This window comes from Cryptomeria japonica, chromosome 2, assembly GCF_030272615.1.
Source record: "Cryptomeria japonica chromosome 2, Sugi_1.0, whole genome shotgun sequence".
NCBI classification, from domain to species: Eukaryota; Viridiplantae; Streptophyta; class Pinopsida; order Cupressales; family Cupressaceae; genus Cryptomeria; species Cryptomeria japonica.
This window is the reverse complement of record NC_081406.1, coordinates 193,387,215-193,401,381: the sequence shown is the minus strand read 5'-3', so window position 1 is coordinate 193,401,381 and position 14,167 is coordinate 193,387,215. Positions and strand designations below refer to the sequence as shown.

Below are 14,167 nucleotides of genomic sequence, written 5' to 3'. Positions count from 1 at the left end.
GCACGTGACGCAAATTAATAGTTTCTTACGTCATCTTCCCCTGCGGACACTTTCTCGACACACCCCTTTTTCTTGGAACTTACACAATTACTCATTTTAGCTCTCTCATCGACAACTTTCACTTCTAGAAACCTTGAGTACAAACCAGTCTACGCGCTTTCAACAATCTCACAGCACGGTGCCACACAGATTAATCGCGATATAAAACACTCAAACCACTCCTGCCATAATTTCTTCTCAACGATTCTTCGGCCCATTCTTAGACCTCACCAGCAGTTAACACCTACTTCTAGTGACTTCTATTTTTTGCGCTAATTTTAGTCAAGTGCTACATAAATCCACTTTGTTTCCCAAAAATGAGCACATCTCATAAACCAGAGTCTATCTGCCCAGGCCCTTCTTCACCTGCTGACAATCGACAGCGCCGCCAATTTAAGGGAGTCCGAATGAGAAAATGGGGGAAATGGGTGTCCGAAGTGAGAATTCCCAATTGCAAAGGCAAGATTTGGCTGGGCTCGTATGAAACAGCTGAACAAGCAGCCCGTGCTTTCGACGCCGCCACTTATTGTCTTCGAGGACCTCGTGCGAAATTCAATTTCCCCAATTCCATACCCGCCATTCCTTCTGCATCTTCCCTTTCTCGTCAACAAATTCAGCAAGCCGCAGCTAATTATGCTCTGGCCCAAATTCCCGCCGCCGAAAACAGTAGTAATCTGGCGGAGAAGCCCGCGACGCCGCCGCCGCCGCCGTCAAGATTGTCCCTTAATCCAGAAGCGGGAGCGCCAAGTGATGCTATTCAACTCGTTTCCGAAGAAGAGCTGGACTCAGCCATGTGGGATTCCATCTTTGCGGAGTCCGACTGCAATCAGTCCTTCGATGTGAAGAAATTCCCGTTTCTAGAACCATCGACGTCGCCAAGAGAGGAGCAGGAGCAGGGGTTATGTGATATCTGAGACATTGAAGAAAAGTGGGATGTCTTTCCGTGCTGGGTTTTACCGTTTCTACTGACAAATATGCCCTCTTGGCCACTTGTAAACAGCATCGCTGGCACAGAGTACAGTGTCTAGCAATCGCTATTATATAATTGGATGAGTCCCAATATAAGTCCTCCAATTTGATCTCCATCCAAAACTTAATGTTTGCGGGGTCCAAATATGAGATATTAACTCATCATTTTTTAGTTTTTGTAAAAACAATATGATGCAATTCGTTATTAGTCCCTGCCTCGAATATACAAATTAGTTTTATTTTTTAACAATTTTTTTCAATTTTTTTTTTAAATTTACATTTTAATAGTTGAAAAGGAAAGTAGAGATGTGGATGGAAAGAGAGGGGACAAAGGAATATAAAGAGATGTAAGCGAATAAGTTAGGGTCAATACATGATAATGATATTCAAAAATTAAATAGTAGGATAAATACACTTAGCTTTGGGCATAATGATCAAGGGATACTAGTAATTTGAAGCTAAATTCATTTACAAGAATAGAATTGATTCTCTTCATTTGCACAATGACACGAGCTCTATGCAATCTCAAAATTTGTTGTAAAGAAATCACCATTCACTATTTTCATAAAAAAAATAAAAATTAAATTGGTACTTTGAAAAATATAATATGAATATATGAAATATATAATAAATATTATATAGTGATATTATATTTTAATCATTTCATTTTGTAGGTATTAATATATATTTTAAAATTTTGATGTTAGTAATATTAGAATGAGTGATTATCGAGGAAGTCTCAATGCTTTATCCTTATAAGCATCACCTAAATGTAGGGAATTCTAAATTTTGATCATTCACAATTTCATACTCATAAAAAATGTGCAAACCAAATAGATATCTTAGATCCATCTTTCTAAAAATAATGAGAAATATGAATTTCTAATTTTAAGTTTTAATTAATTTTTTTTTTATATTATCTACACTATTTAATTTATTTTTACTTATGTATAATTTTTAATTTTAGTTTTAGAGAATCACCATTCATTATTTTCATTTAAAAAAAAAAATTACATTAAAAAATATAATAAACATCATAGATTCACGTGTTTTGTGTCGTTTGATATATTTTGTGATTACTACATTTTCCACTTTATACTTAACTTCATTTGACTTATATAACCTAATTATTTGATCCTAAACCTTTTCATTTCTTTTAACTTACTAAATATAAAATAAAATTATCACAATTTAAAAAATTTATAATAAAGTTTTGCCTTTCCTTTACCCACCACTTACCATTCAAATGTTCATCTTGGATAGGCTCAATTTTAGTGCAATCACAAGGTATGTCAGGGTATACACAAACAATTCAATGAAAATAACCTGCCTTCATTTATCTAATGGACAAAAAATGTATCGTGCTAGTTTAGGTAGGACTGCAGAAAACATCCGATTAAAAATAGGAAAGCAAGCTACTTATCAGTTGTTACTCTGGTTGAAATTTTCTTTTGTTGGCTAGATAAATTTTTCGTAATCAATGATTATAGTCATTGTCACCGAATTATGTCTGAAGTACAGTTTATGTATTTAGATGTAGTTGTTTCATATATAATAATTTTATTTTCTTTTGGAAAATTAAATTTTACACTTACACAAATTTAGACTATTAAATTTTTGTTAAAAGAATTTAATTCTATGCATTCATTGGTTAAACTAATTAAAAATAAAACTCAATGAATACAATAATATCACAGAACTTTAAAATGATAATACATTCTTATAATTATTAACATCTATCAAAAAGCAGAGAAACTTCTAAAATCAATCGTACTTCCCCCCTATATCACAATTCACATATATACAAAGATAACGGATATCTAGAAACGTAATCTAGTTGTATTTTAAAACAACGGCAATAATCAGCGACTCCTTTCTTCTGCGGGTTTGAGGGAGCACAAACTTTGTTGACCCGTTTGCTATGTAGCTCACTTGGCTTTACTCACCGTCCCCAACAGTCTCTTCCCCTCATCGATAGGGGACACGTGTCTCTGTTCTAGAAACATTGAGAAGAAACCAGTCCACGCGCTTTCGTGCTTCTAGAAACTTTCTCTACAACTCTCGGCTCACTTTAGCGGCCCCTATATATTTAACATTCAGATCTTTTCATACTCTAATGCCTTGCAATTAATACTCTCTGATTTCAATTTGCGGCGCTATATTAGTGAAGTATCTGAAGAATTCATTTTGCCTACCAAATATGAGCACATCCTACAAACAACCCGCAGACAATCCAAAGAGCCGCCAGTTTAAAGGAGTCCGACAGAGAAAATGGGGAAAATGGGTGTGTGAAGTACGAATTCCCAATTGCAAAGGGAAGATTTGGCTGGGCTCGTATAAAACCGCAGAGCAGGCAGCCCGTGCTTTCGACGCCGCCACTTACTGTCTTCGGGGAGCTGGTGCGAAATTCAATTTCCCCAATTCCATACCCGCCATTCCGTCTGCATCGTCTCTTTCCCCTCAGCAAATTCGGCTCGCCGCAGCCAATCATGCCCTGGCCCGAATTCCTCGTACGGATAACACCAGCAATCTGACTGAGAAGGCCGTTTCGCCGTCAAGATCTTCCCTTGTTCCAGAAACGACCAAAGATTCAATTGACGCCATTGAACTCATCTCCATGGAGCTCGACCCTGCAATGTGGGATTCCTTGTTGGCGGATTCAGACTGCAATCAGTACTTCAATGTCATGAATTTCCCGTTTCCTGACGCAGTGGCGTCACCGAAGGAAGAACAGGGCTCTGTTTTGTTGTGGGATTTGTGAGGAAAAAACAGAAGGGGATTTCTTTTGAATGTTCTGTTTCACCATTTCTAGATACAAATGCACACATGGGCACTTGTGAACGCCATCATTTTTTCATAAATCTCTGTTATGGAATTGGATTTGTATTTCTAAATATTTCACCAAAAGTAGTCCTCAATACTGATCTCCGCCCAAAATTTTATAGGCGCTGGGGAAGAGCACTCGTCCTATTGTGGGACAGAAAGGATCATTATTATTTTTATTTTTTTTAAATTAATAAATTCTTTGATATTTTAATTCTTTATTAAAAAAAATTGTTGATGAATAAATTAATAGCATATTTTTTTGACTAATTACATTAGAAAACATTTACAAAAATTTAAGAGTTCCAATTTAAAGATTTACTTATTTAAAAAATCAAGAGTCACAATTTAAAATTGACATCTCTTTAAAGTATCAAGAGTCACAACTTAGAAATCCATTTATTTAGTAAGGCTGGGTCCTATGGAAGGGGGCTTCCTAAAAAATAGAGCAAGTGTTGGAGAGATTTTTTAGGATTTTTTTTTTCACCTGCTCAAAAATGAAAATTAAAAAAGTAGGAGCTTCTAGTTTTTAGGAGAAGATTCTAAATAATCCTGTAGCAAAAAAAAAAATTCTTCATGGGACCGTCTCTTCCATAAAAATAGAGCCTAAGCCCCCCTATAAGACCCTAGCATAACCATCTCCATATATTAGAAGTCAATTGTAAAAGACCAAGAGTCTCAACTTATAATTGATGTTATTTTAAAATTTGAAATTGAGTTGCACGATGAGAACTCAATACTTTAACCAATTAATTTTAATTCCTTAAATCTATTTTTTCTATTTTATTCTTTTAATTATAAATATCAATTTATTATTTTAATTATAAAATATGTATTAAAAATAATATTAATAAAACAAAATTCACACAATTAATTTCAATTTTTTTTATGGATCATTTTTTTCCAATGTATGTATGAATTAATATTAGCAATAGTATATTAACACAATTAATTTTATTAGAAACAAGAGCTCTGATACAGCTAGAGTCCCTGCCATTTGCTAAAATTTGTTGATTTATTGTTTTTTATTAGAAACATGTAGATAGTGGTAAAAGGTCATAGGAAAATTATAATATGATTGAGAATAGCAGTCAAATATGTAAATGGGTCACGGATGAAGTGATTTTTGATCATGTGATAAATTCAAAATTTATTGTCCTTTGTAAATAGATACATAGATGTGCTCAGTAAATTCCAGTTCAGGATAGCTACAATCGTTAATACAATGCATTTGTAACACTAGCAAGTCAAGTATAAAAAGGAAGCGTTGAAGCTTTATCTCAAATTTTGTTTTTGTGATGTAATATATATGAAACATAAATGAATAAACTATTTTCTTACCTTAATATCTTATTCTAATATTCACATTAATAGAACAAAATGAAGAATGTATAACCTTTGAAAATATGCATCATACAAAACAATCATATTCACATAATTGTTGTGAAAAGTTGTTTGCAACAACTACATAACTATTGGGGAAAGTCATTTGCAATACTTGTACAATTGTTGCAGAAATTTGTTTGCAGCCATTAAACAGGTGCTACAGAAAGTTATTTGAAATATTTACACTTATTGTGAAAAATCAATCACAATAGCTTTGTAGTGGCCTCAAAAATGACATTTTCAAAGGCAAATAAATGAGTTTTAATGGTCTTCTCCAACTAGATTGTACACGACTTGAACTCTTCCATATAGGGAGTGCTTCATGTTGATAACATAGTGGTGGTTATAGCTCAGTCTTTCCATTGACTAAAATGTAATTTTTTTATAGAGCTGACGTAGGGAGTGTCATAAAGGTGTTGTAGGCTGGTAAAAATGATGACTTAGAAAAGAAGAAACAAAAAAAAACCTACAATTTGACTGCACATCATTGTTTTAATGGAGAATATTGAAGCAATTGCAACTATCATCAAATTACAAATATGACTAATTTTATGTGCAACATGATGCTCTAGGTAATCAAATATCTTTCATTAATGAGATCAATGGATATTCTTGCAAGGCAAACATATCACAATTTGATTTATTTCGTGGAGATTATAGCTATTAGTATTGACCTTGACTTCAAATCAATTAGTACTAGGCACAACTATTAGTAGCATAGTCAATGTTGAGTTTTTCCTTAGAATAAATATTTGTTAAAATTTGATCAGAAAATAATTTATTTGTAAAGAGTCTTCATAAGATTGTTGGTTGTTTTTAATTTTGATACTCAAATTCCGAGTGTAGTTGAATTTGAGTTTGCCACTTACAATAAATATTTTTGAAATGTTGATCATCAAGTGATTTTGAAGTATACTTGAAATTAAAACAGTGAATTCTTATCTTATAATTATTTATAGTTCTTAAAAATGGATATGACTAATATCCTAACTTTTGGATTAGAATATGTAGATTTTTTGTTGCCAATGTTTCAGATCAAACTCTATGATCCATTGTCAAGGAAGATAGGAGAAGAGAAATGGAAGGATGTTAAGAGAGCTAACATAATAAATAGAGTAAGAGGTCCAAGATGAATGACACAAGAACCTAAAAGATAAGAGATAGATGGATCATAGAGCTTGATTTGAAACATTAAATATAAATAGTCTAATCTAGATGTTAATATATTGATCATTATGGAATGTGGAAATTTCATGAATTTGATGGATATGACTATTTTTCAAGTCCAAAAGTTAGCATATTGATCATTATGAACAGAAAACTTCATCAATTTGATGGATATGACTATTCCTTTATAATGAAATGAGTCTGATATCTTTTGGCATCTTTTAGGTAGATGAATTTAAAATATCTATAGTAATTATTATATATTTTCCAATGTAATAATATTTTTTATAATATTTTAATAATATCTATATTAATTATTATATATTTTCTAATGCAATAATATTTTTGATAATATTTTAATAATATCTATATTAATTATTATATATTTTCTAATGCAATAATATTTTGATAATATTTTAATAAAATATAAATTAACAAGTGATATAATCAATATTTTAAACTTATATATACATGCAAACAAAATAACATCTACTTTTTTAAATAATAGAATTTAATTATTAATTTTATGTTCAAATTTTTGATATTTATGTTAGAGGATTTGCATTAATTAAATATATTTTATTGTTATTTAAAATAACAATGTGTTATGCTATAGCTATATATAATAATAGAAATACAAGTAATAAATATTTTTGAAAGATTAAAATTATATTACAAATTGAAATTATCTAAAAGTTATTTAATTTTTTATTTACTTAAATTGTTTTTTTATAATTTCAATTTCAACATGTTTTTGAAATATTCAATTATGTTTAAAATCATTTTTATTTTTTTATAATATTAAATTAAATGTTATACCATTTAAAATTTGTTTCAACATCCTTTATAATATATATTTATTATTAAATTGTCTTTTTAATTCATTCAAAGTACCCTATATTATTTCACCACCCTTCATTATGTTCTTTTAAAATTCATAAAACATATAATTAAAAAGGTATATGAAAAGTTTAAGAGCAAAAGCATTAGCCGCCTTATTATTATGATAAATCAGCTTATACCTATATGGTTTAGTGTTCGAAAAAATACTTATTGTGATAAATCAACATATGCCTATTGGAGCAGAAAAAGGATGGACAAAGCTGGGCCCACGGTCCGACCATCTAAGTGCACAGTGTATGAGAAACAAATTAATTTTCATTTGGTGAATAGGATACAAATAGGAAATGTTTAAATCTTTCCACTACTTAGCCCTCATTGGCTCAAACATTTTTTTTCTAAAATTTTAAATAGAAAATAATAAAACCCCCACAAAATTACAACGGACCAATCAGGAAAATGAAAAAATCAATGAAAAATAGTTTTGAAAATTCAGAGCAGGACAAACTATAGGATAAACATTTAATTTTTGTATTGGCACGATTTCAGAAAAAGATTAATTGGATGAAGTGAAAACATTAGTCTCTGCCTATATATAGGCAGGGACTAAAAATTAGTTTGCTAATATAACTCATGTTATGATCTATGGTTATGATTTGGATGAGGAACTCATTGTAGTGTTCAAAGCATGGATAAATATTACTTATAAACAAGAAATTTTAACATTCATTATCAATTTATGTTTGAGTTTTATTTAATCGTTTCATGATGCACTATTGAAATTAATGTGATTTCTTATACAAACTAAGCTAGAGATACATGAGCACATATGGAACTAGTATCATCAATCTCCAAGTTGTTCCCATAGAGATGGGTTTTTATTGGGCCATTTTAAATTATATAACTTTTAGATGCATATAGTGATCATGCTTATGCTATAATTTGATACTTGCATTATTACAACACTAGTAGAGTGATGGGACTTGGATAAGATGACATTCATATCCTAATAGTGAACATATAATCATACATGACCTCTAGAGAATATTATGGATATTGATAAAGGAATAACAAGTGGACACTAAGAGAGGATCAAGGATATGAATGGTACACAAGCCATTCTAAATATTAACGAGGTGACATTACATTCTCTAACACATTTGTAGGAATGCATATGTAATTGCACTTGAGTGGACCCTTTTTTATCATTTAGTTGTTACTATTGTAAGATGGGTAGGGGTCACATATTGCATAAACTCATCTTGATATATCATGAGGTAGAGGAGTGTACTAGAAAGTTGGCATTTCATTAAAAATATATTTCAACAAAATATATTATTTTTCATATAAGCCTCATGAGAGAAACAAATATAAAATAAGCATTTAAAATACATAATGTAAAAGAACAAGAAACATATCGTAAGGTAAAATGAGATGTACCTTGGGAAAACCCTTTCAAGGTAAAAACTCAAGCTCCAAAAGTATCCACACAAACTAAATGTATAATCTCAATAACAAGATTAGAATGCACTTGCAAAGTCTCCATGTAAATCATATGAAGCATCAAGCAACTTAGTTGAATTTCTTCATGTGAACAAGAAAATGAGAACAACATAGCCATGCATCCCAACTCATGCTTCAAGTAATCACATAGGCAACTTGTAAGAGATGCAACACCCAACTAACTTCAATTTTATAGAACAAGCTTGCACAAAAACACTAAGTGGTATTATATAAATCGCATTCCTCAAAACTATGAGGTTACTAAACCATGACCCCCAAATTAAATGTTTTATCCTAACTAATTTCAATAATAAATATTTTTCAATGTGATTCATATTATATGTTCATCTCAATATCTCATTATTAAGAAATCTGTATTGTACACTTTGAATAATAATAATAATATTTATTTACGGTACATCTTAGAGATGTGTATACCTCATGGGTTAGATATTATTGGAGATACTTGTATCATGTTATATGAGACATTATGATAAATTTAGTGTGGATGTCATGTTGAAAAATTATTCTTTGAAAAAAATTAGTACTAAATATTTAACTTTAGAGTCAAGGTATAGAGAGTTCATTTTTTAAGGTGTGTATGGTTTATGTAATTGACATAGTAGTTTTTGCAAGCTTGTCTGTATGCAATCAATCACTTAAATGGTTGTTGATGATAACTAATAGAACCCTTTTCTTGTTTTAGATATTGATTGAGCATCTTTCAGAACCTTACATATATGATTAGAGGAGTAATGTATTAGGATGTTTAGCTATAGGTTTCTCATTTGCTTATTCATATAGACAAATGAAAGTATCTTGATGCTTCAAAGGCCTTGCATGAAAACTCTACAAATATATATTGTAATTATATTCTTGAGATAATTCATTGAGTTGTGTGGGTGCTTTTGGAGGCTAGTTTTTTCTTTTGAGAGATTGTTCTCAACATACATTTGGTGTTATCTTGTGGCATGTTTACTATTACTTTTCTATTATGATTTTGGAGTACTTATTTTTTATTTATTTCTCATGAGTGTTATGTGGAATTTACTATAGTTTCCTTTCATTTGGTATCAAAGTTTGGTTCTTACGTCATGGGAGGGGACATCTTCCTTGTATTGTTAATCCTTTGTGATAGTGGAATCTTGTATGTATTTGAATCTGAAGCCATACACGTAAAATATTGAAGGTATTTTAAGGTTTCAAATATGTTTGTTGATCTAGGGTGTTGTAGATCTAAGATTTTATGTTGATTTAGCAAATAGGATTTTGTGGTTTCTCATGTTATGAGAGTTTTGGAGATGAATATTTATAAATAACACATTGGATCAAAATCAACCTCACAATTAGATCTAGAAGGCCTAGAAACATATGGATTGACATAAAAATTAATATGGTTTAGGGAGAAAAGAATTAGGCAATTTTTTAAGGGTTTGGGAGAATCTCAATTATATTTTGCATAGTTATAATTATTCACATAGTATGTATAGTTTTATGGTCACCATACACATTATTAGCATTAGTCTAGTATAGTACACCAAAAAAAAAATTGATGAATTCTCGATGGGTATGGGAGGTGCTCACTCCCTACATAAATATTTAAATGGCCACATCCCCTAGCCATGTTGGAAAATAAGAACCTAATTTGATACCATTAGTTGCATGGAGGTCCAATCCCCCATCACACATAATCAATAGGGGATGAAACCCTACTAATAGAAGTGCAATCTATTAATGATCACCCACAAGATATCAACAAGCCACCTCCTTTTGTCCATTTTCAACTTCACTACCACACAATGACATTACCGCATTCCACTACCTATTATCAAAAACTAACATAATCTACTTATTAGTAGCATCCACCTATAGCCAAAGACCCACCCAAATATTGCTAGTAGCATTTTCATTGGCCTTAAGGAGGCATATTTTTCAAGTAATATAAATTTCACCAAGGGAGTTATATTTTTGCATTCTTATAGACAAACAAAACTTATTTCCATGCACCATACATTTGTTGGCATGCACCATACATTTGTTGGCGTTCTGATGCAGTTTTGCATGACCGGTGAATAATATGGTTGTCATTGTTGGCAACATCATCTCTTAAGTCTTCAGTCCATCAGTAGTAAGTAGACTAGGATACTGAGGTCAACCGGCTAATAAATAAGTAAACAAGATAAATAGTGAGTAGACCGACAACCAATGAGTAGACCGGTAAGCAGTAAGTAGACCGAGTAGCAGTGAGTAGATCAACACAGAAAAGGTCCACCGGCTAAGGAAAGAGTAGACCGATATACAAGAGGAAACCAGCTAGACAGGTTTTGATCGGTACACTGAAAGAGTCTGTAACCGACATACTGGTAACATTCAGTTAAATAAGGAGTCTTCTCCAGTCAACCGGCAGACTTATCGGCATGTTAGACTATCTTGATAGAGATTCCTGTAATGATTTCAGAGACGTGATTTAAGGCATGATAATGAAATTTTGAAAGGGATATTTTGGAGGGAAAGTTGGCGATAGACTAAAGGGTCAATAAATTCACATATCTCATTCTTGAGATGGTTGTTGTCAAGGTGAGTTGAGATAATGTGAAAGTACACATAGGGGGAGTTTAAGAGATTGCAGAGCCAAGTGACAGAGGACCGGTAGAGTGGAGTTCCACAGAGTGGTGACCCAAGTGACAGAGGATCGGCAGTATGGAATCCAAGGATCAACAAATCGACAGAGGACAAAGTTGAAGGTGTATTTAGGAAATCAATGCTGTGCAGAACAAACATAACCAATGCAGACATAATGTGATTCTTCAATGTGATCTGATCAAGCTAATGAGTAGCCACTCTAGCAGATCATCATTTTGTTGCTCTCTAACCATTGCAACTAAAATCCCTTGATAGGGTGGACTTTAATAGGTCCCATTGTGAAAATCCCTTAACCGGGTGTCATCTTAATTAATAATCTTAAGACCTTTTGACAAGGCTACCGCTAACAGGGTAAAGGCACTAACAGGCCTTAGACAAAATCCCTTAACCAGGTGGCACCTAACAGTGTCTTTTTAATCTCCTAATAGGGATGACTCTTCACCAGGCGTACTCCAGAAGAGTACAAATTTTGTGAGTTACTACTCACACCGTGGTTTTCTCCCATTTGGGTTTCCACGAGATAAATCTTGGTGTCACTGTTTTTCCTTTCATACATGGTTATTCTTTTGCAATAGTTATTTATATAAATGAATGTTAAGCTGGTGATAACTTAAGTTAAAATTTTTAATAGAGAAAAATGAGTAAAGTGATGATTCACCTCTCCCCTCTCAGCACCGGTTGGGACTAACAAATTTGATGTTAATAGTTTTTCCATATATTTTTTATATATGAAAGGGTATGTGCATGGAAATTGGGGACTAAAGGGGGTCTTAAGTGGCCATATTTTTGCTAAAATCAAGAGAGACTGATCTTATATAAGAAATCGAAGATAGTTATACTAAAAATTGGAAGATAGAACAAGAACAAGAGTCATAGTGCTCTCTTTCTCTCTCTCTCTCTCTCTCTCTCTAGACTTATCTCTTTACCTTTCCCTCTTTCCCTTATTCCTTCTCTCTTTTTCTATTTTTATACATATTTCTATTGTCCTAGATATCTTTGTATCTCTCTTCCCCAATCTAGACCTATCTCTCTACCCATCTCTCTCTTAAACTCTCTTGTTCCCTCTATTTATCTCACTCTCTCTCCCCCTTTCTCTCTCCCTAATATTTAAACCTATCTCTCTACCTTTCCCTCCTCCCTTCTTTCCTCTCTCTTTGTCTCTTTTTAGACGTCTCTCTCCACTTCTTTCTATCTCACACACATACTCTCTCTCCTTTTCTCTCTAGATATATTTGTCCCTTTATCCCTCTCCCCTTTCCTCTCTCTTTGTTTCTTTTAGGCATCTCTCCTTATATACACATCTTTGTCTTTTCCCTTCTCTTACTCCCTCCCTCTTTGCCTCTATAATTCTCTCTATCTCACCTCTCTTTCTCTCTTCACTATCCAGACCTATATTTCCAGCTCTCCATACCTCCCCCCTTCCCTCTCTACTTCTCTCTCTACATATCTCAACCTATCTCTCTCGCTCTATCTAGACATATCTTTGTACCTCTCTCTACCTCACCCTCCCTCCCTACTTCCCTCTCTACCCTCTATCTCATCTCTCCCTATCCCTCTAGATATGTATCTTGATCTATCTCCCTTTCTATATATCTCTCGCTAGAGCTCTAGAAATATCTCTCTACATCTTTGTCCCTCTTTTCCTCTCCCTTTGACTCTTTTTAGACATCTCTCTCCTCCCCTCTTTCACTTTCCCCCTCCTTCCCTCTCTACTTCTCTCTATCTCACCTATCTCTCTCCAACCTTATCTAGACCTATCTATCTACCTCTCCCTCCCTTCCTCATTCCCTTTCTCTACCTCTCCATCTCTCTTTATCTATCTCTCTATCTCACTCTTTGCCTCTCCCTCCTCCCCCCTCTCTATATCTCTCTCCCTATCCATCTAGATATCTCTCTATTTCTTGAGCCCTTATCTAGACCTAGCTCTCTACCTCTCCCTCCCTGCCTCCCTCTTTGAGCTCTACTCTCTATCTCACGTCTGTCTCACCCTATCCCTCTGGATATATCTGTTGGGATCCAAGAACACCAAGAGGGGGGGTGACTCAGTGTTCTACCGGAATGGAGAATTTTAACCTTATTAGCACAACAACTCAACAATCAGTAAACATAAAAGCATATAACAATAAGTAAAAATGCAGCCACAAAGATGAACACCATAACACCACATATTTATATGTGGAAAACCTCAATGAGGAAAAACCATGGTGGGATTGGAGATCCACAATATCTATCCACTGATCAAATGAATAAATATTACAATAAGGGGTATGCACATGCAGGAAGGCCAACAACCTAGAGCACACTTCTCATCACAAAAGGAGTCTCATTGACTACATAAAACATCAGACCACAATCCAGAATGAAGATTGAACTGCAAGAAATAAAATCTCCTATGCTTGAGTACAGTTTCAGTTAAGCTCAATATCGAAGGTATTAAACATCTTACACAAACCCAACTCGATCACCTATGATCGATAAAAACCTTTGCATATGATTACAACCTTATTCGCACACACATATTCCCATAACCCACATACCAAGATCTACAAACAAATCTTACATCATATTTATACCAACCTAGGACCTAAACAATTAGGTCGGCCACCTAAAAGATAATACAATAAATCCATTAAATAATCTTGCAAACCAATGATAAACCAAGTTGACCTAAGACCGAAACAACATAAACCAATCAATAAATCCAACTAGTAACGCATCGAGAGCATCAACCAACACGTTACATAAACCAGTCCATAACCTAACAGAATAAGACTGGACCTATAATAGGTCACCATAA

At 33.2% G+C, this 14,167-nt stretch overlaps 2 protein-coding genes across 2 annotated transcripts; both read left to right on the top strand.

Moving 5' to 3' along the window:
* The first annotated feature begins 219 nt into the window (after positions 1-219).
* LOC131032216 (ethylene-responsive transcription factor ERF018) lies at positions 220-1,216 on the top strand. Its single transcript, XM_057963168.2, has one exon. The coding sequence runs from the start codon at positions 357-359 to the stop codon at positions 951-953; it is 597 nt and encodes a 198-aa protein (XP_057819151.1). The 5' UTR covers positions 220-356; the 3' UTR covers positions 954-1,216.
* Positions 1,217-2,875: 1,659 nt separating this feature from the next.
* On the top strand, positions 2,876-4,020 carry LOC131032217 (ethylene-responsive transcription factor ERF018). Its single transcript, XM_057963169.2, has one exon. The coding sequence runs from the start codon at positions 3,209-3,211 to the stop codon at positions 3,767-3,769; it is 561 nt and encodes a 186-aa protein (XP_057819152.1). The 5' UTR covers positions 2,876-3,208; the 3' UTR covers positions 3,770-4,020.
* The last annotated feature ends 10,147 nt before the right edge of the window (positions 4,021-14,167 follow it).